Source organism: Sparus aurata, chromosome 23, assembly GCF_900880675.1.
Source record: "Sparus aurata chromosome 23, fSpaAur1.1, whole genome shotgun sequence".
In the NCBI taxonomy this organism is placed as follows: Eukaryota; Metazoa; Chordata; class Actinopteri; order Spariformes; family Sparidae; genus Sparus; species Sparus aurata.
In genome coordinates this window covers 15,720,972-15,744,614 of record NC_044209.1, presented here as the reverse complement: position 1 = coordinate 15,744,614, position 23,643 = coordinate 15,720,972, and the positions used below count along the sequence as shown (strand labels likewise).

Here is a 23,643-nt window from a genome sequence, read left to right as displayed (position 1 = left end):
CTCACATTGAATCAGCACAATCCCCATGTTCGTTGTCGCTGATAAGTTTGTCTGCATCCTTCGCTTTGGTAAAGCTCACGTTTTTCCCCTTCCACTTGAACCTCAATGTGGCCGGATAGGCCAGTGTATACTTCACGTTGAACTCCTGGAGCTTGCGCTTCACCGCGGTGAAAGCCTTCCTCCTCTCTGCCAGCTCCTTGGTCATGTCAGGGAACACAGAAAGACGGCATCCTTCCCACTCAACCCCACACTTTTCTTTCGCCGCTGTAATCACCTTGTCCCTCGCTGACTGTCTCAGGAAACGTATAAGCACCGGTCTCGGAGGCCGGTCTGGGTCCGGCATTGGTGCGAGCGTCCGGTGCACTCTCTCAATCTCAAACTCAGGATCGACACAGACTCCGAGCCCCTCGGCCAAAATCTTCTGAACACAGTTTAACAATGTCCCATTGGTGCCAAAAGTCTCTTTCAGGCCAACGAGTCTCACGTTATTTCGTTTGCTATGGTTTTCGAGTGTTTGAATGCGTTCCCACATCACCTCCATCTGCTTACGTTTCATGCCTTCAGCCGCGTCCAGCCGTTCTGAGGTCTCCTCCAGACGGACAATACGTGTTTCGGCCTCCCCGAGTCTCTCGTGCATGGCCGCCACCGTTGTTTTCAGCTCAGTCGTTGTCTCCTTAATAGTGGAAACGTCTGTTGCCACAGACTGTAGTGTGGCGTTCACTTTAGTAATTTCTGCAAACAGGCTTTCGAGACGGGGTGGCGGCTCGCCATTGTCATTACCGTCAGGTTGAGCATTGCTCCGGGTGGACACGCGGCCCGTGCTCTTGAAATACTTGGACGCTGACATCTGTAATTCAGTCATTTGCTCCCCCAAAACAGACTTAGGCTCTTTACTCATTCAAACGGCGTAAAAACTTAAAAAACTGTGAGCCACTAACCAATAATAATTTGCAAATTTACATGTGGGAAAGGTAGAGAGCCTCTAACCAGCCGCCATCTTGTTCGCCGCACCCACGTGACTCGCTCTTCAATCTTTCTTAACTTCACTAACATCAGGGATATAATTATTTATATTTGAGGGCTGTTTCCTTAGAGGTATTGATGCTTTGATTCTGCTGTTGTAATTATTACTGATGCTACTCTAGAAAAGATATAGATACATGCAAATTCAGGTGCATCATTTGATTTGCCTCAGTGCACACTACAGGAGCTGATATTACAGTTTCAGCAATAAAAATGTTGATTTTCGAAAAAGGAAACCAATTAGTTGTGTCACGGTGTGTGCTGTGCCACTTTTGTTGTCACTTGTTTTCGTTCCCTGGTGTTTTTTCCTGACCCCCCCTTGTCCTACTTTCTTTACTGTATATTACTTTATTTTAAATGAAGCAAAAGTCAAATTATAAATATTTCTGGAATAATTGGTAGAATACTCAATGACCAAAATTATATAGTGGAGGAAACGTCAGTAGAAGCCATCTTCTTGGACTGCAAATATCCTTACAAAATAAATCCAATAGTTGAACAGTAATGCTTTAGTTGCCAGAACTAGTCACTGCTAAAAAGGGTATACAAACAAAATAATAAAAGGATATAATCTACTGGGTGCAAGTATATAGCAAATAATCTCTCTGTTCACATTAATATCCACATACATATCCGACATGTTTGATACCCCAATCACTTGTTATTACTAGTTACTTTAACTAGTTAAATTAAATACTCCACATTTTGTAAGGGCTTTTGTAATCTGCAGTCTGACGATGTTGTTCACTGAACTAGCATATCTTCATACATTACATGAATATTGTGCAGGTCACCAACAGTAAGTCTATGTTGTGTGTCTTCCTCGTCTTACCACTGTGTCAAGTCCCAACAGAAAGAGCATAATGAAGAAACAGGCAGCCCACAGCTGAGGAAGGGGCATCATGGCTATAGCTTGAGGAAAAGCGATGAAAGCCAGCCCGGGACCTGGGGGAGCGAGGGGACATTTCAATTGTTGTCTTCTCCATGTTTATTCTCCTTGTTTTGCAGACTTGTCTAGGGACCAGCTCTAGAATATAGATTAAGTTCTGTAAATTTTGCACTAGGAAATTCCTATTCTATTATGAAGATGTACCCTTTGAAATATTATTTTACCTTCTTCAGAAGAAAAATCAATGACATCAGATCAAGTCTTTTACCTCAACAGATTCTTTGAGGACCAGCTGTTATACATGGTAAATTGCTCTCTACAGACGGGTGTCTTCCCCGCCTCCTTTAAAACGGCGGTGGCGAAGCCCCTTCTGAAGAAGAGCAACCTAGATCCCAACATCTTTAATAATTATCGGCCTGTTTTCAACTTACCGTTTTTAGTAACATTTTGGAAAAACTTGTTGTTAATCAAGTAAATGATTTTTTAATCGCAACATTTTAGAGAAGTATCAGTCTGGTTTTAGGACGAACCACAGTACAGAGACGGCCCTTTTAAAGATTTTAAACGACATCAGGTGCAACTTAGATAACCATAAACTCATTACTCTCTGCATTGGCTCCTCGTGCATTTCAGGATTGATTTTAAGGTTCTTTTACTAGTATTAAGTGTCTTAACGGTCTTGGCCCTTCTTACTTATCAGACCTGCTTTTACTCTATCAGCCCCCGCGGACCCTGAGGTCCTCCGGCACCGGCCTTTTGACCATACCACAGGTTAGTTCTAAAAAGCATGGGGAGGTGGCTTTCAGTTATAATGGGCCTCAACTGTGGAACAGCCTGCCGGAGACCCTCAGAGTCGCCAGAGACTGTTGAGGTTTTTAAAAAGAGGCTCAAGACCCACCTTTTTAACCAGGCTTTTAATTGATTTTTAATTTCCTTTTAATTCCTTTTATGCTGTGCAAATCAGTGCACTTGTATTCTTTATCCCGTTTTTACTGTTTTAATCTCTCATGTTTTTAGCCTCTATGCTTTTATGTTTTAGTCCCTCTTGTTTTTAGCAGTTATGCTTTTTGCTTTATTTTACTGTTTTAGTCCATCAGTTTGTAAGGCACTTAGAGCTACTTTTCTGTATGAAAAGCACCATACAAATAAAGATTGATTTGATTTGATTAGACCATGCTCTGTAGTGGTCTAGATGACTTACTTCTTAACGTGACGTCATGAGGTGGCCCATTCTTTGATACATTTTTCCCCCCATGAGTAATCTAATCTAGGCTCTTGATGACACATTAAGCTCTAACCCTACTTCTGTATTCCACTTATACTGGTATACTATTTCTATTGTGTACTGACTGCATTGATTGATACATAAACTTTTCCTGTTAAGATGTCTTTAAAAAAGTGGTTTTGATGTATTTCTGGGTCCAGGTGTATTTGATGGGATTTTGAGGGATGTCTGCCTGCGGTGTGGCCAGATTGGGCCACATGAGTCCACAACCCTACTTAAGGAAGGCCTCAGACTCAGACTTAGACAACTTTATGAATCCCACCAGGGGCAATTGGTTTCAGCAGCTTGCATACTGGCACAGTACAACAACACAGTACACACAATAAATAAATAGGGAATAAGGTAGAGTACATAAATAAATAAAATGCCAAGGAGTAAAGTGTCATCAAAAATCAACAGTTGAAGAAGTGAATAAATAAGTAGATAAATAGATAGGTTGCACATGTTGACCTATACGATGTACATGGTAAAGGAATAAGATAAAATAATTATGAAGAATTTAAGAGACGAATAGCAGAGGGGATAAAAGATTTTAAAATTCACTTGCAAGCACGTGACCAGGAGAAGACAAAATGTTGTTTGCTTTCCTCAGAGTTTGTTGGTCACAAAAACTGGTCAGGTCCCTAAATTTCACTCCTGTGATCCTGGAACATGTTTTAATAATGCTATACAAGCTGTTTTTATCTTTCAGTTTAAGGCTGGGAAACCAGCAGATGAAGGAGAAACACAGGAGACTTTCGATAAAGGACTGATAAAAACAACAAAGAATAACAGGGCTGACAGAAAAAGAGTTCAGTTTGCGGAGAAGATGAATTCTCTGTTGCCCTCGCTTCACAATGTCTGCAGTGTTCACATCAAATTTCAGCTTCTCATCCAAAAAGGTGCCAAGATATTTATATGAAGTGAGATAACCTGCTGAAGTTCGAAGTAGCAATACATTGTTCTCATTAAACTTCAGTGCAAGTGACATGGACAGTGTGTGGGTGTCTTTTCCCATACACGTATGTGTAAATTTGATTCTGATGTCTAACAGAGAAAGCAGTGTTGGCCTTCAAATCATACCTGATTGGACCACCTTATCGATGGGCATTGCCTGTTCGTGGGCCATGAAGCCCAGAGATGAGAAGACTGCGAAGCCTGCAACAAAGCTGGTGCAACTGTTGAGTGCACACAACCACAGACTGTCCCTGCACACACACACACACACACACACACCCACACACACACACACGCACGCACACACACACACACACACACACATACACAGAGAGCTTGTCATACAGATCAGAACTGATATAGCATGCAACAACCATCACTGACACAGCATTATAAGAAAAAGCTTGCTGTTAGCTCATTTTAGCGGACCCACTGATCACATGGCTCACCTGTAACAGTTGTTTTTGACTTTGTTGTAGCTGCCCAATGTGATTAAGGTTCCTGATGCTACACCATATGAGAATAATACCTGAGTACAAGCCTCCAGCCACACCTAATTAACAAAGATGGAAAATCACAGTCTGTCACACAGGGTTTTGTTTTAGTCAAGGTAAATTCCTCACACATATCCAGTAGTTACTGGCCCAAGGCAGGTGTGACACTTACAGTTCATTAAAAACCTTAAAAAAAACAACCTTCACCTTATATACCACTATGCCACTTCACAAACAATTTGTCCAAGGTGTCTTACCTGAAGGTCTGCCAGACGATAAGGATCTGGATACAGGTAGTAGATGACACCCTGCATGGCTCCTGGCAGTGTCAACCCCCTAACCAGCAGGATGGCCAGCATCACATAGGGAAACAAAGCCGTGAAATACACCACCTGAAATTTAAGTGGTTATTTAGCATATAGCTAGCCATATACAATCACTGCATTAGGTTCTAGAAACACTAATTATTTTCTTCTGTTAGTGCTAGTGCTGGCCCAGACCAATTTGGTGCCCTTGGCAAGATTTTAGCTGGGTGCATCGCAGTCGATTTCACAATCAATTTTTAAGTCAAAAATATCACACCAAATAAAACGGAAGAAAGAAACATTAAAAATACAATGTAAATGAGGCACTGCACAAACATAAAAAAATATTCTATTTACATACATATTAAAAACAGTGAACACAAAAACAAGTGACATAAAATGAATTGAAAATACAATATAAATAAGGTATTGCACAAAATAATAAATGATGACTAAAAACTGTCCTATTGGGGACAGTACTTGAAAGAAAAACCAGACCTCCTAATTTACTGCTATTTACAATGTTTCCAACAGAGGGAGCTGTCTGCATGTTGACTATTAAAGGCCTCGCCAACACCTCAACAAACTCACTTTACAGCCTTACTCTTGACTTTCTTGATGCAAAGGTGCCAGTCACCTCTACACAGCACTGCTGGGGTTCCCATGAGCATGGTACCACACTCCTAGACGCTATCTGACACCCATGTTTCTGACATCTATTACATGTAAATGCATCTATGTGTATTTTGGGCCGATGTGTGTGTAGTTAACATAAAATGTAAAAACTGAATTTACCCAAGTTGGATTTAAACTGCAATGTGTGGTTTGTCCAGACCTTTCCTGTCGAGCGGACCCCTTTCCAGATGCAGAAGTAGCAGGCCACCCAGCTGGCTAGGAGACACAGCAGTAGCTCCCACTGTACTGTACCAAGCTCCTCTATTCCCCGCGACATGGACAGCACTCCTCTCCTGTTGACACACCAGACAGTCAGTGATGTTACTTGCCTGAGGAGTTACTGGTAACATACCTTTCTACAAGTCCCCAAATGAGGTGAATTGAGTTAGCAATTGCAGCACCACTCAATTGAAGTACTGGTTTATTATGACTTTAACTCACTCCCAGAACTCAGAGACTGAAGATTTGTCTGATGTCCAGTTTACTGTCAGATTTCCACTGTCTACTGCAGTCCTGTTTGCAGAGGTGAGCTCCACACACCTGTCTGTTGATAGGAAGGCAAATGGTCACTTTTTGCTCATCAGAAATTCTCATCAGAATGATAATCAGGTGGTTCTTATTTCCAGTCCCAGCACATCATTTTTTGGGTGTTGAATTCATTAAAAAGGAAGATGGAAAGCACAGGAAAGAACAGACGATAACAAAAAAATAATGTTTAATCATATGTAAAACAATAGGTTAGGAATGAATGTTTTCACATAATTCTTCATACACACATAGTCTGGATAGAACCTCCATATCCCTACACATTAGCGAAACTGGGGTTCGCACTGTATTTCGCTGCTCGCAGATCACCTGCTTGGGTCAGAAAGTGTAGTTGCGCTAATGCGTAGGGATACGGGATTTCTACGGTTGAGAAAATGTAGTGCCAAAAGAAAGGGCGGGCTGACGGCGATGCAAAGCGCTGTAAATTTTCTCTTTATAACGTACACTTGAACTGATACAGATTTTTTTAGGTGAGCCTTGTTTTAGGTGGTTAAAATTCACTTTGCATCTGGACTCCATTCACTGCAGTACAAAGCTGAGCGTCTGGGCTGGAGCTGCTCTCTGCTTCTCCAAACTGAGGCTGCGCTGATCAGTGATTACGGTAGGAAACAGATCGATTATAGATATGTACTTTATATGACCCTACCCAACTATCCCTTTAGTGTAAAGGGATGCATGTCTGTTTCATATCGTTAACCAAAACAAAACAGTGAATCCTTTCAGCAAGGTAGCTATGCCCTTTCATTTCACTAATCTGATCCCCACTCTGATCTGATACTGACCTGTGTTCCATGGATTGCTGCAGGTGGCCCAGGGCAGAGGATCCCTAAAACAGTAGATGAGGTAGAGGAGCGCCCAGGCCAGAGCAATAGTGTACAGTCTGGAATACAGCTGGATCATTATGATAGAAAAGCCTGTCCCTAGAGGGAGACAACACACAGAAAACCTAAGTTTAAGCTCTACTATGATAATAGTTGTCCCAAATACTTTCAGGTTATTCATTTGCTGTGGCTATGCTAAATTGTAATTTCTGTTTAAAATATTTGGATAATGAAAAATTTGCAAATGTTGTGAAATTGCTTTTGTTGTGTGGTTAAGTAGACCTGGAAGATACATTTAGCATTATAATGTAATGTCTTCCAGTCTGTATTAAAAAATAATATAAATGAATAACAATTGAATGTATTTTCTTTTCATGGGCATTATATGAATATCATTGAGCAACCCCTGCCTCATGTAGGTGCATGGGGAACAGCTGTGGCTCAGGGGTAGAGCTGAAGTCTTGTTATCAGAAGGTCGCTGGTTTGATTGGTCTGCATGTCAAAGTGTTCTTGATACTGAACCCAAAACTGCTCCTGATGTGCTGGTTGGGACCTTGCACAGCAGCCGCCACCAGCAGTATATGTGTGAATTACTGTAAGTCCATTTGGACAAAGCTTCTGCTAAATGTAAATGTACTTGATCCCACCCCGTATAAGTCAGTGCCCTACTTGCGCCACTCCAGAAAAAACATGGACACGTCTCAGATGTGGATTCATAACCCATTTGAAATTTCCCTCTCTGTCCCACAGCTGTCACTTCAGGAGCAGCTGACTGACTGGTAATCGGAGCGAGCACTGCAATTGCAGTTCAAATGGGGCCAAATATTTTTGGATCGAGGCAAAGTCATAGCAAGCAGATCCTGTGCTGCCTTGAAGGTTTTGATGGCCTTTGCCACAACATGCAAGGCTGGTTTCTCTACTCTTCCAGCAGTGAAGACTAAATATCAACAAAGACTAAATCCTGTTGAGCTAAGTCTTAACTAACAATCACTGAAAAGATTTGAGCACAGGCGCAGGCTCACCCTTTGCAATAACATGGGTACATACATAACTGTGCCTTCTCACACATCTGTCTTTCTCTCTCTCATGCTATCAGGATGATCAACCTGTGCTGCCATTGAAAAATTGGAGTTAGACTATTTCATAACTTAACAGTGTATTTTGTTCATTATTACTATAACAGCTGCCATATACTATATCTCCCAGCTCAAAGTCTGAGCTATTTGACTATCACCTTTTGCCGGTATGAAGTGGTATTATAAGACAGGACTGGTGGTCGTTACTAGCTGTTTAGCATGTTAATTCAAGAAGACATCTCTGTTTCACTATACATAGACATCAAGATGGTTGTCCCCACACTAAAATTCTAGCCACATATTTCAAATTGTTCATTTTAAATTCCCAACATTTTCAACATATATACACAGACTCACAGAGCTTTGACATTTTGTCATTAAAGGTGACTTTAGCAGAAAAAATATGATTACCCTGTGCCAGTGGGCAGAGCTTTGTCCAACAGGTAGCGGAGCCTTCCTGCATGCACTGACCAATCACAGTCTCCATCAGGAAGAGTGGCACTCCACATAGCAAGGCAAAGAGGCAGTAGGGCAACAGGAAGGCACCTGCACAGACAGAAATAAACAGGGCAATAAATGAAATATTTCCTATTAATTTTATCAATTAACTATATTTACCACTAAAGTACTCACTAAAACAAGTCCTCCATTATCACTTAATCTTGAGGCCTATCTTGTAGGAAATCTAATATGAAGGTTTTATTTATTTCCTGTGATGTGCTTTTGGGGGACAGGATATATATAGTGATATTTTTGTTTCTTATTGTCACAACAGCACAGCAAATACACAGTAAGGCTATGGTCCAACATCAAAAGATATTCATTTCAATCTAGGTAAAAAAAAAAAAAAAAAAAAGAGAAAAAAAGTCCTTCATCAATTTAACTCTTGTGTAACTATGTTACTCTTGGTGTCTCATTCACCTGTAAGTAAACACCTAATAGTATCATATTGAACGTAAACAACCTACATAGCCATTGCTAGTTTATTTTAACTCTCAAGCTAGCTTTGTTAGTATTCAGACATTGTTTTGAAAGTCTATTTCGATGTTGTAACTCATTGCTGGTTGGCTAGCAGCGGCTGGCTACAGTTATATTAGATAAGGTAAAGCTAAATCATCAAGATTAGTGATGGGCCTGCTACGTGTTGTTGTTACCCTCAGTGATTCACAGACGAACATGAGTATTGTTTTGGACTAGGGATGTCACGATTACAGTTTTCCTTAGTCTTAGTACAATTATTGTCAGAGAATTTATCACGATATTACAATAATCACGATTATTATGCGTTGATTGACCACCAGTGCTGGTCCATAAGTCTGTGGTTGCACCAAACCATTTACCCTCTGCCAGCTGTTCTTCCACACTTCCTCTCACCTCCTCATACATGGCAGGGATTTTGGTTGTTGAAAAGTAGCTTCTTGTCGGTACTTTGTATTGTGGCACCATGTCTTTGGAAATAAAATAGGCTACAGTAGTATTTAAATCCTGGGCTTTTTTTGAGGTAGGAGCGTAAGGGACACACTTTGCGAAGGACTCTGCAACAGTTGGTTGTTGAACTGCAGCAGCAGCAGCAGCACCCCCAATCTTGCCCTGAAGGTGTCAGTGAGTGAGAAAAGAGAAAATAAATTTCCAACATACAGTTGAGCTTTCTTTGGGCTGTAATGCCTTATGTTGACTGTCAAAATATAATTATATTACTAATTATATGACCCAATATTTGTATTTGTATATTTAAGTATCTATTTATATAGGACCAATCATTAATCCCCCAGGAGAATTGTTTAAATTATTAAAGTCATCAATTGTCATCTATACCAGACGTTTACGTTTATTTTTAATCGTTTTAATAATTTGTCTAATTTTATGTGGCCACATATAAAACGTATCTATTATTTTGGTTAATTTATTTTATGTTTAAATTACAATGACATAAACAAATTAGTAAAACATGAAACGGACTGGAAGCACAAGTGTACAAGCACTGGATCGAGCTGGAAGCACAAGCCCAACGTTTATGCACAGATGGGAGAAAGCAAAAGGAGGTAAGCTAAATGTTCACTGACTGAGTGAGGACCTTGACTATGGAAGCGAATCTGTTCCATAATTCAAATTAAAATGCATTAACAGGGATTTTCAGAATGTAGCTGCATTTTTTGACTCGTAAATAAAATTAGTAATAAATCATCCAAATTGCATTTTCATTTTCTTCTTCAAGACTGCTCATTATGTAACTTAATTCAAATGATAAAGAAAAGGACATTTAAGATTTAATTTTCAAAAGATGGCCCAGCGGCTGTAGCTCAGTGGGTAGAGCTGAGGACTAGTGACCGGAAGGTTGCTGGTTCGAATCCCTGGCTCCCTAGGGCGGGACTGAGTTACAAGCCGAAGCATCTTTGAGCAAGATGCTGAACCCAACACTGCTCCTGATGTGCAGTTGGCACCTTCGTGGCAGCCACTGCCATCAGTAAGGGCCCTGCTGGAAACTCATCCAGGGAGTACCCTGGCCTTCGCCCATAGAGTCACTGGATTTGGCCCCAGTACTGCCACTCCACCTTGAAAAAAGGTGGTATAAAAGCAGTAACATCACCCGCATGGATAAAGTGGAAGAAAACTAAACGAAAGATGGCCCAGCAAATAGGTACCAAAATTCAATTTGAAAATTAAAATGCATTAGCAGAAATACTTTTTCATTTCAAAGTCAGGGCTGATTTTTTGACTAAATAAAATTAGTAATAAATCATCCAGATTGACCAAGGTACGTTTTAACCGTTTGTTTTTTTGGTATAAATGACACATTCAGAAACCAGAAACAGGTCGTTTTTTCGTTTTTCTAATTGTGGGCAAAAAACAGAAATCACCAATATGGCTCGATTTCTTGTTTTTTTGTTCGTACTGACAAAACAAATTTACCACTCACTATTTCGTTTCCATTGGTGGGTGGGCCTTCGGCACCCCATTGCCTCTGATTGGCTAGTGTGCTCTATCAATTATATTTGTGCTGTGCTCTTCAAAATAAAGGTTCTCTCGTACGTCTCGGCCTTTAGACAGTGCAATGTTAACACAAATTGCAACAGACAGACGAGATGAGACTGCATTATAATCACAGACCATACTGACGGCCTTTAGCTTCATTATAGCTTCATTATGCTCTCACTGAGTGGTGCCACACATGATTTTGTTTTATGACCTTCAATGACAACAAAAATGTTTGTCATATCAATTGAACAACCTTTCATTCCTTTTTGAAATGTTCTGCTGGTGCATGGATTATAAAGTAATGCAAGAGAAAAAGATAGCCTAAAAAAATAAATTAAATAAAGTAATGCAACAGCAAATTGTATTGACTGTTAATGTGCAGCTGATAGATTAAAACTGCACTATGTCTGTTTTGAAAATGAAAGTACTATAGTACGTTTTCTGAAGGATGTACTGTGAACAGTGACGTCTGCTCTCAATAATTAGAAATATCACTGGCATATGGTACGTTGCAATGGGAAGTAGTTGCAAGAAATGACCAGCAGGTGTCGCACTATGTGAACCTTTTCATCGGTAGATTTTTTTAATACGGTGGCCGACGAGGGCAAACGCGCAGCAACGGCCAAACGCTGCAAATACATAAACGATGCAGAACCAAACACATGCAACAACAAAATGCTTCAAACAAAGAAACGATGCAGAACCAAAACGACACAAACCCCAAAACACATGCAATAGAGAAATGCTGCATATTGGGTCAACACAACGGAAGTGTTAATCTTTTTGAACTGTTATTGTTATATTATAGTAAAAGATTATAACCAAATATTTAAACTGCGTAACGTTTTATGTCTCCTCTCTAAAAGTTTTTCTCCACTCTCGTCAGGTACAGTGTACAGACTGTAACGCCCGCCAATGTAAAAAAGGCCATAAACATAATAAAGCACAAAGGTAATAAATATCTGCAGAATTTAATGTAATAAACCCAAAAATGTAATACATTTCCACAAACGTAATAGCCGCTGCCAACTACAAATGTAACATGCGATTAGTGAAATATATTTAGTGAAATATCTAGTGAATATATAGTGAAATGTATAGTGAAAATCTTTATTGTAATAACTTCCCACAAATGTAATAATACAATGAATAATGGTCGTTGTGGTTGTTGTTTGTTTGTCTGCCTATAATACTACTGACCGTGGGAGCAGAATCCAGCTGCTGACTCGCCGCTCCGCTATCACACAACGGATCCCCCCCCCAAATTATCTATCTTGTGGCATATAGATATCTAGTGTAAAAGTTTTTTTTTTTTTTTTTTTGCATAAACAAAATGCTTCTTGTTAACACTAGAAGGGCCTGAATTCCAACCCTACTAGAACGGCTTAAGCGGATGTTTTGACTGCTAGATTTTAAACTCTATAATCTCTCATGTAAATACCCAACTGAGTGATGAATGCATTCTTTGTGTCATAACTTTTTTTTTAAAAACAAATATGTACCACCAATATGTACATTTTGACACGTTTAATTACCGTATTAAAAAAAATCTACGGATGAAAAGGTTCACATAGTGCGACACCTGCTGGTCATTTCTTGCAAATACTTCCCATTGCCACGTACCATATGCCAGTGATATTTCTAATTATTGAGAGCAGACGTCACTGTTCACAGTGCATCCTTGAGAAAACGTACTATAGTGCTTTCATTTTCAAAACAGACATAGTGCAGTTTTAATCTATCAGCTGCACATTAACAGTCCATACAATATACTGTTGCATTACTTAATTTAATTTAATTTATTTATTTAGGCTATCTTTTTCTCTTACATTACTTTATAATCCATGCACCAGCAGAACATTTCAAAAAGGAATGAAAGGTTGTTCAGTTGATATGAGAAACATTTTTTGTTGAAGGTCATAAAACAAAATCATGTGCGGCACCACTCAGTGAGAGCATAATGAAGCTATAATGAAGCTAAAGGCCGTCAGTATGGTCTGTGATTATAATGCAGTCTCATCTCGTCTGTCTGTCGCAATTTGTGTTAACATTGCACTGTCTAAAGGCCGAGACGTACGCGAGAACCTTTATTTTGAAGAGCACAGCACAAATATAATTGATAGAGCACACTAGCCAATCAGAAGAAATGGGGTGCCGAAGGCCCACCCACCAATGGAAACGAAATAATGAGTGGTAAATTTGTTTTGTCAGTACGAACAAAAAAACAAGAAATCGAGCCATATTGGTGATTTCTGTTTTTTGCCCACAATTAGAAAAACGAAAAAACGACCTGTTTCTGGTTTCTGAATGTGTCATTTATACCAAAAAAACAAACGGTTAAATTGTACCTTGGTCCACAAGCCCGTGTGTGGTAACTGTGTGAGGAGAGCGGAGATAATCTGCGGACTGTGACCAGTGATCACAACGAATATTTTTTGTTTTAGATCTGCTCGTTTCCAGCTTTATCGATTATTATTATTTTTTTATCATATATTATTATGTGTTAAGTTACTTTTAATAGTTAATTTTCATGTTCTGATTTTTCTCTATTAAAATCTTGTGTAGGTATATGAAATAATTACAGTTTACTATGTGCGATAATTAATTTTGTGAAAATGTACATTTTGGTGTTATTTCGTTTATTTAAAAAATATCATGACACGATGAATGCGTTCATCACTCAATTTGGGTATGTACATGAGAGAATATAAAATTAGTATTATCTAGCGGTCCAAATGACCGCTTACGGCTGTTCTAGTAGTGTTTGGGTTCCGGCCCTTCTGAAGTCCAGCTGACACTTCGGTCCAATCAGAAACATATAATTTGACCGGATCCAACTGTAGGGTTGTGGAAAGCGCACTGTTAAGCTTTAACTATAGATCATTAAGATTAATTGGATCAGATCTGAACGAACCCTCCACAGTGGCTGGTAAACTGATTCAGTTCACCCGCCAGCACACAAATTCACCCGTATTTGGCGGGTGGCGGGTACTAATTTCCATCCCTCACAAAGCACACAAGTAGCGGTACTGTGCTGGGTACTCTTTTCGTGGTTCTTGGTGCTTTTGAAATATTGTTGTTGTGGCATTCATGCCAATGAAGCAAATTTGAATTGAATTGAATTAATAAACCTTTCGATTCTTGCATATAGACTGATAGGTGTTGTGTTTACAAATGAGCAATAAATCCATATTTCTTCAGATTGTTATTTCCAATGGTAATTTACATCTAAATGTCAGGCGATGTTTTCCTCACTGAAATTATTTTTTTCAAGGTGTCTCCCCGTGTCAAACACAACATGTCTCCTCTGTCAATAAACTCTATTCAGTCTGTCAATTAACAGGTGTTTGGGGGAAACGCCAACGTTACTAAACTAATTTCTAAACTACAGCTTATCATTTGAATGTTGACTTGGGTCTATATATTAAAGCTGAGATTGTATTAATTCTGAAACCCATAAAAACCCAAAACAGGCCAAAATTAATTTTCTTCGTGTAAGACCACGTCTAGGAACGGGCAGCTGCTGCTTCCGACTCGTTTTGATGAAAACACATTAACGCAGTGATGCGCAGCACTGTGGACAGCGGTGAGCGAGAGAGATGATCCTCATTAACAAGAAGCATTTTGCTTATGCAAAGAACTAAATCTGTTTAAACTAGATATTTATATGCCACAAAACCACCACAACGACCATTATTCATTGTATTATTACATTTGTGGGAAGTTATTACAATAAAGATTTTCACGTCCCCAAACATGATAAATCCCTGCAAACGTAATAGTTATTACATTTGTGGGAAATCGGCCGTTACGTTTGGCAGCGGCTATTACCTTTGTGGAAAATGTATTACATTTGTGGGTTTATTACATTAAATGCTGCAGATTTTTGTTACGTTTGTGGTTTTATTACGTTTGCGGGCATTATTACATTGGCAGGCGTTACACACCCGTGTCGTTCCTCTGAACAAGATGAAACTCTCCATGATTGATCCTCAGTATGGTTTTGAAGGCTAAAGTTAAACTTCCAAGTGCAACACACGAAAAAAGACAATAACTTCCGGTTCACACAAATCGGACAAATTAAATATCAAAATCAAAATCTTTCCGTGGCCCGTTATTTCATTTCCTATTTTTGATCCGAGCAATAAATCGAAAGTACAAAAAATGAACCGTTATTTCTTTTTTGGTATCAGATTCATAAACGAATAAGGAAATAACAAACCGTTTTTTCATTTTTCGATTTTGAAATCTCAATTGAATATTAAAAGAACGAATGATACACGGATTACCCTGCAAAAAAAGGTCCAAAATTCAATTTGAATTCGCAATCCCAAGCGGCGCAGGAGAGTGACGTCAGCGGCCTCTCTTCTTCTGCAGCCCCCAGTCTGACAGACCGTGCTACGCATCCACGTTAGGGGGTGGCGGGGTGCTTATTGGACACTGGAGCAAGAGAAGGGACAAGAGGAGAGTGAAGGCTGTGTTGGTAGCATAGACTGTGGTACATGTTTTCAGAAACAGCGGGGAAATCACCACCATGTCCAGTTCTGTACTGCGGTCAAGCCAGCCATGGTTCGCGTTTGCTTGGTTAAATCAGCCGCACATTTTTTTTCCAGTTTTACAGTCAGACCCATGAATTACACGGTACTTTACAGTCAGTATTCCCGGTAATAAACTGAAGGTATCAGCGCTGGACCGTACGCCGACGTCGCCCCCATATTGGATGTGGCAGCTCAGCCCCGTGAACTAATACAAGTCAATGGAGTGAACTTTATAAAGCTCCTTCTACAAAGTGCCATAAGCTAATTCCATCTCTCCTACACCCATGCACCTGCAGCAGGTCACAAAATCACCGGCCGCTTTATAGCCAGGAGCCTCGCGCTGCCCCGTTGCCAGATGATTTCGTGTACTACACGCGGTATTTGGCTAAGTCATAGTTTTGCCTAGACTAAAGCTTTTGTGCATTAACTTCTACCAGTGTTTCCCCCCCTAACTCTGCTTTACTCTGCCTCCAACGACCTCCCATGCCGCGGCCGAGCCGAGACCCCGCTCCAGCTCCCAGCACCTCTGCGCGCTCCACCCGCCCGGCGCTCCCCTGTGTGCCGACACGACTACCAGCCCTACGGCGCCCCGGAGCGTGGCTTCCCCGTGCACACCCCCTCCTACTCTGACTTTGTCCGTGTTACAATAAACACTCCTTGCATCCAGCTACAGCCTCCTGTCCGCTTCTGGGTCTCACCTGGGCTAAAGACACCTAACATTAACAGATCAGACGCTGAGGTATCTGGACTGCAACACATTCTGGCCCTTAATTCAACTCAGTTTAAATTAAACCAGTTCCTTCTTGTGTAAATTAAGGAATTTAGACAATACGAGGCTCACAGCTCCAAGGGACCTTGGAGGCAGCATTCAGCTGTGTGTGGGTCAAAGGTTAGCAGAAGACAAGGCCACTAAGGACTAAAACGGAGCCTGACTCCTATGTCAGATGGAGGAAGATATCTAAACGTGTACATCTCCAGAAAAGGATAGAAGATCATTTAGGTAATTTTGGAAAACAAGACCCAAGGAGGGACAGTAACAGATTAGCCATTTATGGGAGATGAGCAGGGAGATAGACCACCTCCTTTTCATGTCAATTGGATAAATGGACCCTCAACCCACCACAGTGACCAATTAGGAGTAAGCAGGTACAGCCCAAGGGACTTTAAGAAGGCCCCGACGAGTAGAAATGGGGGGTGGCACTTGGAAAACCTCCTAAGAGCATAGGCTGAGGTTTTGAGGGAGCAGAGGGCCGAGCATTTTGGCATTGTTTTGTCCACAGATTTGATAATATCAGAACGCGGCCTCTTCTGATCTGGACTCAAGGCGTTAGATTCTGTTTCAATAAAGATTGCTTCTTCATTCCACCCGCCTTGCCTCCACAGACTCCTTTTATGATCAAACTACACGCCAACACCTTAAAAAAGAGAAGCCCAGAAACCACAACGCTAAATTTGTCGCTAGTCGCTTTTTAGAAATAATGTCGCTTAGAGGGTCTGAAAAGTCACTTAGTCTAGCGAGAAAGTCGCCAAGCTGACAACACTGAAGAAGAGAGGCCGCTGATGTCACTCTCCTGCGCCGCTTGGGATTGCGAATTCAAATTTAATTTTGGACCTTTTTTTGCGGGGGGCGGGCTTCAAAACGAAAAAGCAGTTTTCTTTTTCTTTGTGTAACAAAATAAGCAGCCTTGAAGAAGAAAATGAAAATGCAATCTGGATGATTTATTACTAATTTTATTTATGAGTCAAAAAATGCAGCTCTGACTTTGAAATGAAAAAATATTTCTTGATCGGTGTATCTTTTGGTCATTTGATTTTCCTGTCAGAAACGGGTATTAAAAAACAAAAAACGAGTTGTTATTTGATTTTCGTTTTAAAATACAAAAATAAAATTGAAATACAAGGTGATTTTCTTTTTCATGGTCAAAAGGGGTTGAGAGAAATTTAAAAAATGATTAGATTTTCATTTTCTATTTCACATAACAAAAAATAAAATCACTAGAAAACAGAAACGGAAAAAAGGCCTGTTTTTCATATTCTGAGACCGGATGTTGTCATTTACAGGACGGTGCTGTGTAGAACAAACAGTAGACTACGGCAGGGTAATCTACCGTGACACATGGACATGGAACTGCGGTCAAGCCGGCCGTCAAGCTCTGTGGTCAAATCAGCCGCACTTAAATTTCGAGTGTACAAGTATTCTCAGCAGTATGGTAAATGTGGAGAAACAGCGTATTTACTTACGGTTTTCAAAATAAAGGTATTATGAACAGTAAGCTATTATCCGAACCTACATTTAAAATACAACACGTTACATTAAAGTGTTTCATGCGCCCATGATGAATAAGAAACACTTAATATCAAGTATCTTTACTGCACCAGTGTGGAGAAATGCCAAAATAAGAGTCCCATATTTATGCCTCCAGATTGCATATTTTACCATATTTGAGGTGCTGTAAAAACACATTTCTCAATATTTCTTGGCTACTGGTGGTATATTTGACTTTTACACATCCAAGACTACAACTATACGTGATATCAAGCATTTTCACTGTACCAATGTTGAGAAATTCAACAATAAAATTCCACATTTGTACCTCCAAGTGGCATATTTTCATATATTTCAGCTACTGTAAAAACACTTTGCTCAACAATTCCTGGCTATGGATGGTATACTTAACTTCTACACATATAAGACTACAAGCATACTTAATATTAAGCATTTTTAGTGCACCAATGTGGATAAATTCAACAACAAATGTCCCATATTTATACCTGCAGATTTCATATTTTCATATTTTTGACGTACTGTAAAAATGCTTTGCTCAATATTTCCTGGCTATGGTTGATATATCTGACTTCTACACAAGTGTTCTTACAGTAGCTCAGATATGGTCAAATATGCAATCTCCAGGCATAAATATGGGACTTTTATTTTTTAATTTCTCCTTGATATCGAGTATAGTTGTAGTCTTATATTAGATGTGTAAAAGTCAAATATACCATCCATAGCTTGATATCAAGTATAGTTTTTTGTCTTTTTTTCTTTCATTTCCAATTCAGTTGTACAACTATACCAATAGTTGTAGTCTTATATGTGTAGATGTCAAATATACCATACATAGCAAGGAATTATTGAGCAAAGTGTTTTTACAGTAGCTCATATGAAAATATGGAATCTGCAGGTATAAATATGGGACTTTTATTGTTGAATTTAATCACATTGGTGCAGTAAAAATGCTTGATATCAAGTATGCATGTAGTCTTATATGTGTAGAAGTCAAGTATACCATCCATAGCCAGGAATTATTGAGCAAAGTGTTTTTACAGCACCTCAAATATGGTCAAATACGCAAACTGGAGGCATAAATATGGGACTTTTATTTTGGCATTTTTCACACTGGTGCAGTAAAGATACTTGATATTAAGTGTTTTTTATTCAGCATGGGGTCATGAAACACTTTAATGCAACATATTTTATTAAATGTAGGTTCGAATTATAGTTTACTGTTCTTAATACCTTTATTTTGAAAACCGAAAGTCCGCATTTACCATAATGCTGAGAATACTTGTACACTCGAAATTTACGTGCAGCTGATTTGACCACGGAGATCGGGGTGACGGCTGGCTTGACCGCAGTTCCATACTGCCACGGTAGATTACCCCGCAGTAGCCTACTAGCCTACTGTTTCTTCGACACAGCTCTGTCCAGTAAATGACAACATCCGGTCTCAGAATATGAATAAACAGGCCTTTTTTCCGTTTCTGGAAAAAATAATTATTTTTTGTTATATGAAATAGAAAATGAAAATCGAATCATTTTTATTATTTCGCTCATCCCTTTTTGACCATGAAAAAGAAAAAATGCCTTGTATTTCAATTTTAATTTTTGTATTCTAAAATGAAAATCAAATAACCACTAGTTTTTTGTTTTTTAATACCCGTTTCTGAAAGGAAAATCGAATGAAATTTTAATTTTCAAATTTGACATTTCAAATTGAATTTTGGTACCTATTTGCTGGGCCATCTTTTGAAAATTAAATCTTAAATGTCCTTTTCTTTATCATTTGAATGAAGTTACATAATGAGCAGTCTTGAAGAAGAAAATGAAAATGCAATTTGGATGATTTATTACTAATTTTATTTACGAGTCAAAAAATGCAGCTACATACTGAAAATGAAAAAGCATTTCTGTTAATGCATTTTAATTTGAATTATGGAACAGATTCGCTTCCATACTTGACTACATGGCGTTTTCTTCTATACGTCACTGCACACTGACAGTGAGACTGTCCGACGACAAAAAAAAAAAAAAAAAAAGCCATCGACCTCACGCTGCACTGAAAGGCGAACCCGTGTTGTACTCATACACAATTAATTGCAAATGAAACATTAACATTTAATTTCCTACTAATTCAGTGCAACGTTAGGAAAACAGTGACGTATTTTAATGTTACTGTGTATTTACCTTTATTTTGGCATACAAAGTCGGGTGGTTGTCCTGCAGGTGGTGAAACATATTAGATGTGTTTCCTCCTTTGACTGCAATTTTTTTATAACATGATTTACATGCTGGCAAGCCATCCTCTAAAACGACACCCTGGTCGTTCTTCCTGTATCCAAAATATTCCCACACGGCTGATTTAACACGTTTGGTCGGGGGGAATAACTCTTCTGCCATTTTCCCAACAGGCACGCCTCTCTTCTGCAACTTGCATGGATAAAACAAAGCAACACACGTGGGCGCGGCAACTGGTGGCAACATGTGGGTGTTGCGTAACTTTGTGTTTGTTCCGTTTGAGTTGCCCTTAACTATGGTTCCTGGCATGATATTTTCTGACGGTATTCAGGAAACAATTAATTCAAATCAATTAATCGTAGCGCTTAATACTGCAATTAATTGTGAAATCGAGTAATCGTGACATCCCTCTTTTGGACTCATGTTGCTGCCAGAAATCTTGGATTGGTTTGCTTTTTTCTCCAAAGCATATAATATTTTGATTGCTGTCTGGATTTTTAAATCAACAGAATTACCAACCCCCCTTATAATCATTTAATAATTGCAGATCAATTCCACAATCAATCGAAATTTCTGGTGCACAAGTTTGAAATCAAAAGTTAACAATAAAAAGTTAGATAACTATACTAAGTATTTTAAAAAAATTATTTAACATTTTCACCATATACATTAGCATGCTTACATTTGCTAATGAACACAAATTGGATATGCAGTTGAATTTCATTTATTTAGAAGGTATTCAGAAATACGCGGAGCTGATGGAGGAGTGCCGCAGACGGGGGTGGCGTGCAAGGTGCTTTCCCATTGAAGTTGGAGGACGGGGCTTTGCAGGAAAGTCACTCTGTAAGGCCTACAGCCTCCTGGGCATCACCGGAGCACGCAAAAGAAAAGCCATCAATATAGCATCCGAGGCTGCAGAGAAAGCCTCACGATGGCTGTGGATCAGGAGGGACAAGCAGTGGGCGGCAGCTTCTGATCACTCCCGGTCGGGTCGCCTGGGTGAGGGGGTCTGAAGTTGAAAGACCCGAAACCCCCTGTGACCCCAGGTACTATCACTGAGGATGTGTCCAAGAGACTGCATCACAAGATGTATGTAGCAACCAGACCAAAGTAGTGAACACGTTAAATTAATGGTAGTCTTAGGATTTCATCCTGAGGGGAGCGTGAGTGCTGAAAGAAAATGTTGAGCTGTTTCAGTGGACAAATTAAACTACAACAGGATGGCTGAAATGCTGCTTCACTATGTTCCCTGAAGGCATGTAAAATCTTTTCAGGCTTCAGTTTTAGCCCGCAGACATCTGAAACATAGATAGCGGCAAGCAGAGCAATTCTCCTTCTTCCCAATCCCATTGTTTAACAGTCTGATCAGCAACTTGACAAATGAGAATGGAGTTAGAGTTGAGAACTGAATCTTAATTTATTGAAATATAAATGTAGATAAATCTGAAACAGGCTAATAGAAAGCTTAAGTGTCAGTGGACGATAGTCAATGGGTTCTGAGAAGAGTAAGGGTCGTATTCATAAAGCTGCCAAAGATAATTCATGCTATCAGTAGGTTTTCAAAGAAATGTTCCTCAAAATTAAGACTACAGCTAGTAAAGTTATTCACAAAGCATCTTTGCCCTTAAGAGAGCTGCTGGGTGAAACTCTGTTAGGAGAAGCGAGGAGGACTTTTAGCATCAGGTTTCACAAACTGCCGGCGCCCGAGGGTCCAGGGAGTTGCTTCATGATGTATTTACCCTGTGGGAATACTGGACTAGAAGGAGCTGTTTGATGAAGAGCTGACAGTAACACGATGCACTCCTTCAACTTCTCAGTGATGTAACAACTCCTTTTCCCTCACTAACGTTATCAGGTTCCTTATCATCACTGGGTTTAAGTTAGACATACTGCCAAACAGGTGCTTTAGCTTTTTCTCTTTGGTAACGAATCATCTGCCATAGTCCTGTCAGTCAGCTGTCCAACTCTCTCCATGTTAAAAGTGAAATGTGACTCCAGTTACTCTGTGCTGGGACTCTGCAGCTGCTGCATGGGGTAGACACTTCCAGTTTTAATCATGTGTCCACTATTGATTTTTAATTTGTTCAATTAACGGCAGGCAAGTGATGTTTTGGCATAAGCCTGTCCACTATTCATTAGGAAAAACGATTTGCAAAGTAAAAACTTATGTGCATACAGATGTTTACCTCAGTTTGCATTTTATCTTAAATATGAAGATAATATGTGCTGAAGTGCTGTCAGGCATCTGGCAAGAAATAAAGTTAAAATTTATTACATTTGTAAGTTCAGTGCAAGGCTTCGATATGTTATTTAAAGGAGCACACTGCAGTTTTGGTGTATAGTGTTAATGGGAAGAGAAAAATCTTCATTTGACCTTAATGAGCTTCTTATCATAGTCAGAGAGCAAGATGGCGCCGCTGTGTGTTGCTGGCCGCCTACTGCTCCTACGATGGCTGATGTTTCTGTTGTTTATAACCTTTGCCACTAACCAGATCGAGTCTCTGCTGGTGTATGATCGCCAGGCTCTTTTGAATCTTCGACATAATGTCGGAGAGTTACGTGCATTTAAGCATAGTGGGCAGAAAACTGTGCCCCTGCTTCTAGCGGGGATCCCGACTCACCTGTGCCGGGCCTCTGCTCCACCTCCTCGGCGGAAGCGTCCCCGCTGCCGCGGCAAACGCGGCGGCCGGCTGGTGAAGCTGAAAGTCTGGCTGGCACAATCTTCGTCCATTTCCCGGACAGGACATGGACGTATTCATCCCTTCGCCGTGCCTTGGCGTTTCCTGAATCCCATTGATGCCTGCCTCGTACCTGTCGCCGGCTCGTTTGAGGGACTCCGGCTCCGCCGCACCTGCCCTCCTCGGCTTTCTCAGCGCGGCGTGAACCCCCGGCTCCTGAGGACGCTGCCACGGGCTTCGCCACCTGCCGAACTGAAGCCCCCGGCTCCCGCCAGGTTCGGGCTGGTGAACGCCAGATCACTGGTAAACAAAACGTTTATCCTGAGGGACTTTTTCAACTCCCGTGGCCTGGACTTCCTCTGTGTGACAGAGACGTGGATCGGTGCCGGTGAGTGCAGCCCCCTGATCGAACTTCTACCGGCCGGCTGTTCTTATTTAAACTCCCCGCGATCGTCGGGTCGTGGAGGAGGGACGGCGACTGTTTATAAAAACGGTTTTAATTGTAGGCAGCCCGCTGTCTCATCCTCTTTTTCCAGCTTTGAAGCAAATGTATTTGAGGAGGGTCGCTCTGACGGTGCTGTGTGCCGTCATCTACCGACCGCCCAAATACAATAAAGACTTCCTAAATGACTTCTCTGATCTTCTGGCTGAAATCATGCCTAAGTATGATCGTGTCCTCCTTGTAGGACTGCGGTCAACCCATCCGTCTTTCCGATCTCCGTGGTCAACTCACCCGCTCGTAAATTTTAAGTGTTTATCTACTCTCAGCATTACGGTAAATGTGAAACAGCAAAAAAGAAACCGCGTAGTTACTTCCGGTTTTCACAATAAAGGTATTAAGAACAGTAAGCTATATATCGAACCTACATTTAAGATAAAATCTTT

General features: G+C 40.3%; 1 protein-coding gene across 2 annotated transcripts in view; it reads right to left on the bottom strand.

Annotated features, from left to right (window-relative positions):
- LOC115575359 (sodium- and chloride-dependent betaine transporter-like) overlaps window positions 1–22,819 on the bottom strand; it is a 54,658-nt gene extending 31,839 nt beyond the window's left edge. For both annotated transcript variants that reach the window (XM_030407380.1, XM_030407379.1), the window contains exons 1-9: window positions 22,702–22,819; window positions 8,462–8,596; window positions 6,936–7,073; window positions 6,049–6,151; window positions 5,768–5,900; window positions 4,885–5,019; window positions 4,583–4,686; window positions 4,260–4,384; window positions 1,856–1,968 (exon numbers count right to left, since the gene is read on the bottom strand). In XM_030407380.1, coding sequence (XP_030263240.1) covers window positions 1,856–1,968; window positions 4,260–4,384; window positions 4,583–4,686; window positions 4,885–5,019; window positions 5,768–5,900; window positions 6,049–6,151; window positions 6,936–7,073; window positions 8,462–8,537 — 927 coding nt within the window. In that variant the 5' untranslated portion in view covers window positions 8,538–8,596; window positions 22,702–22,819. The remainder of the gene's footprint in view (window positions 1–1,855; window positions 1,969–4,259; window positions 4,385–4,582; window positions 4,687–4,884; window positions 5,020–5,767; window positions 5,901–6,048; window positions 6,152–6,935; window positions 7,074–8,461; window positions 8,597–22,701) is intronic.
- Between the last annotated feature and the right edge of the window lie 824 nt (window positions 22,820–23,643).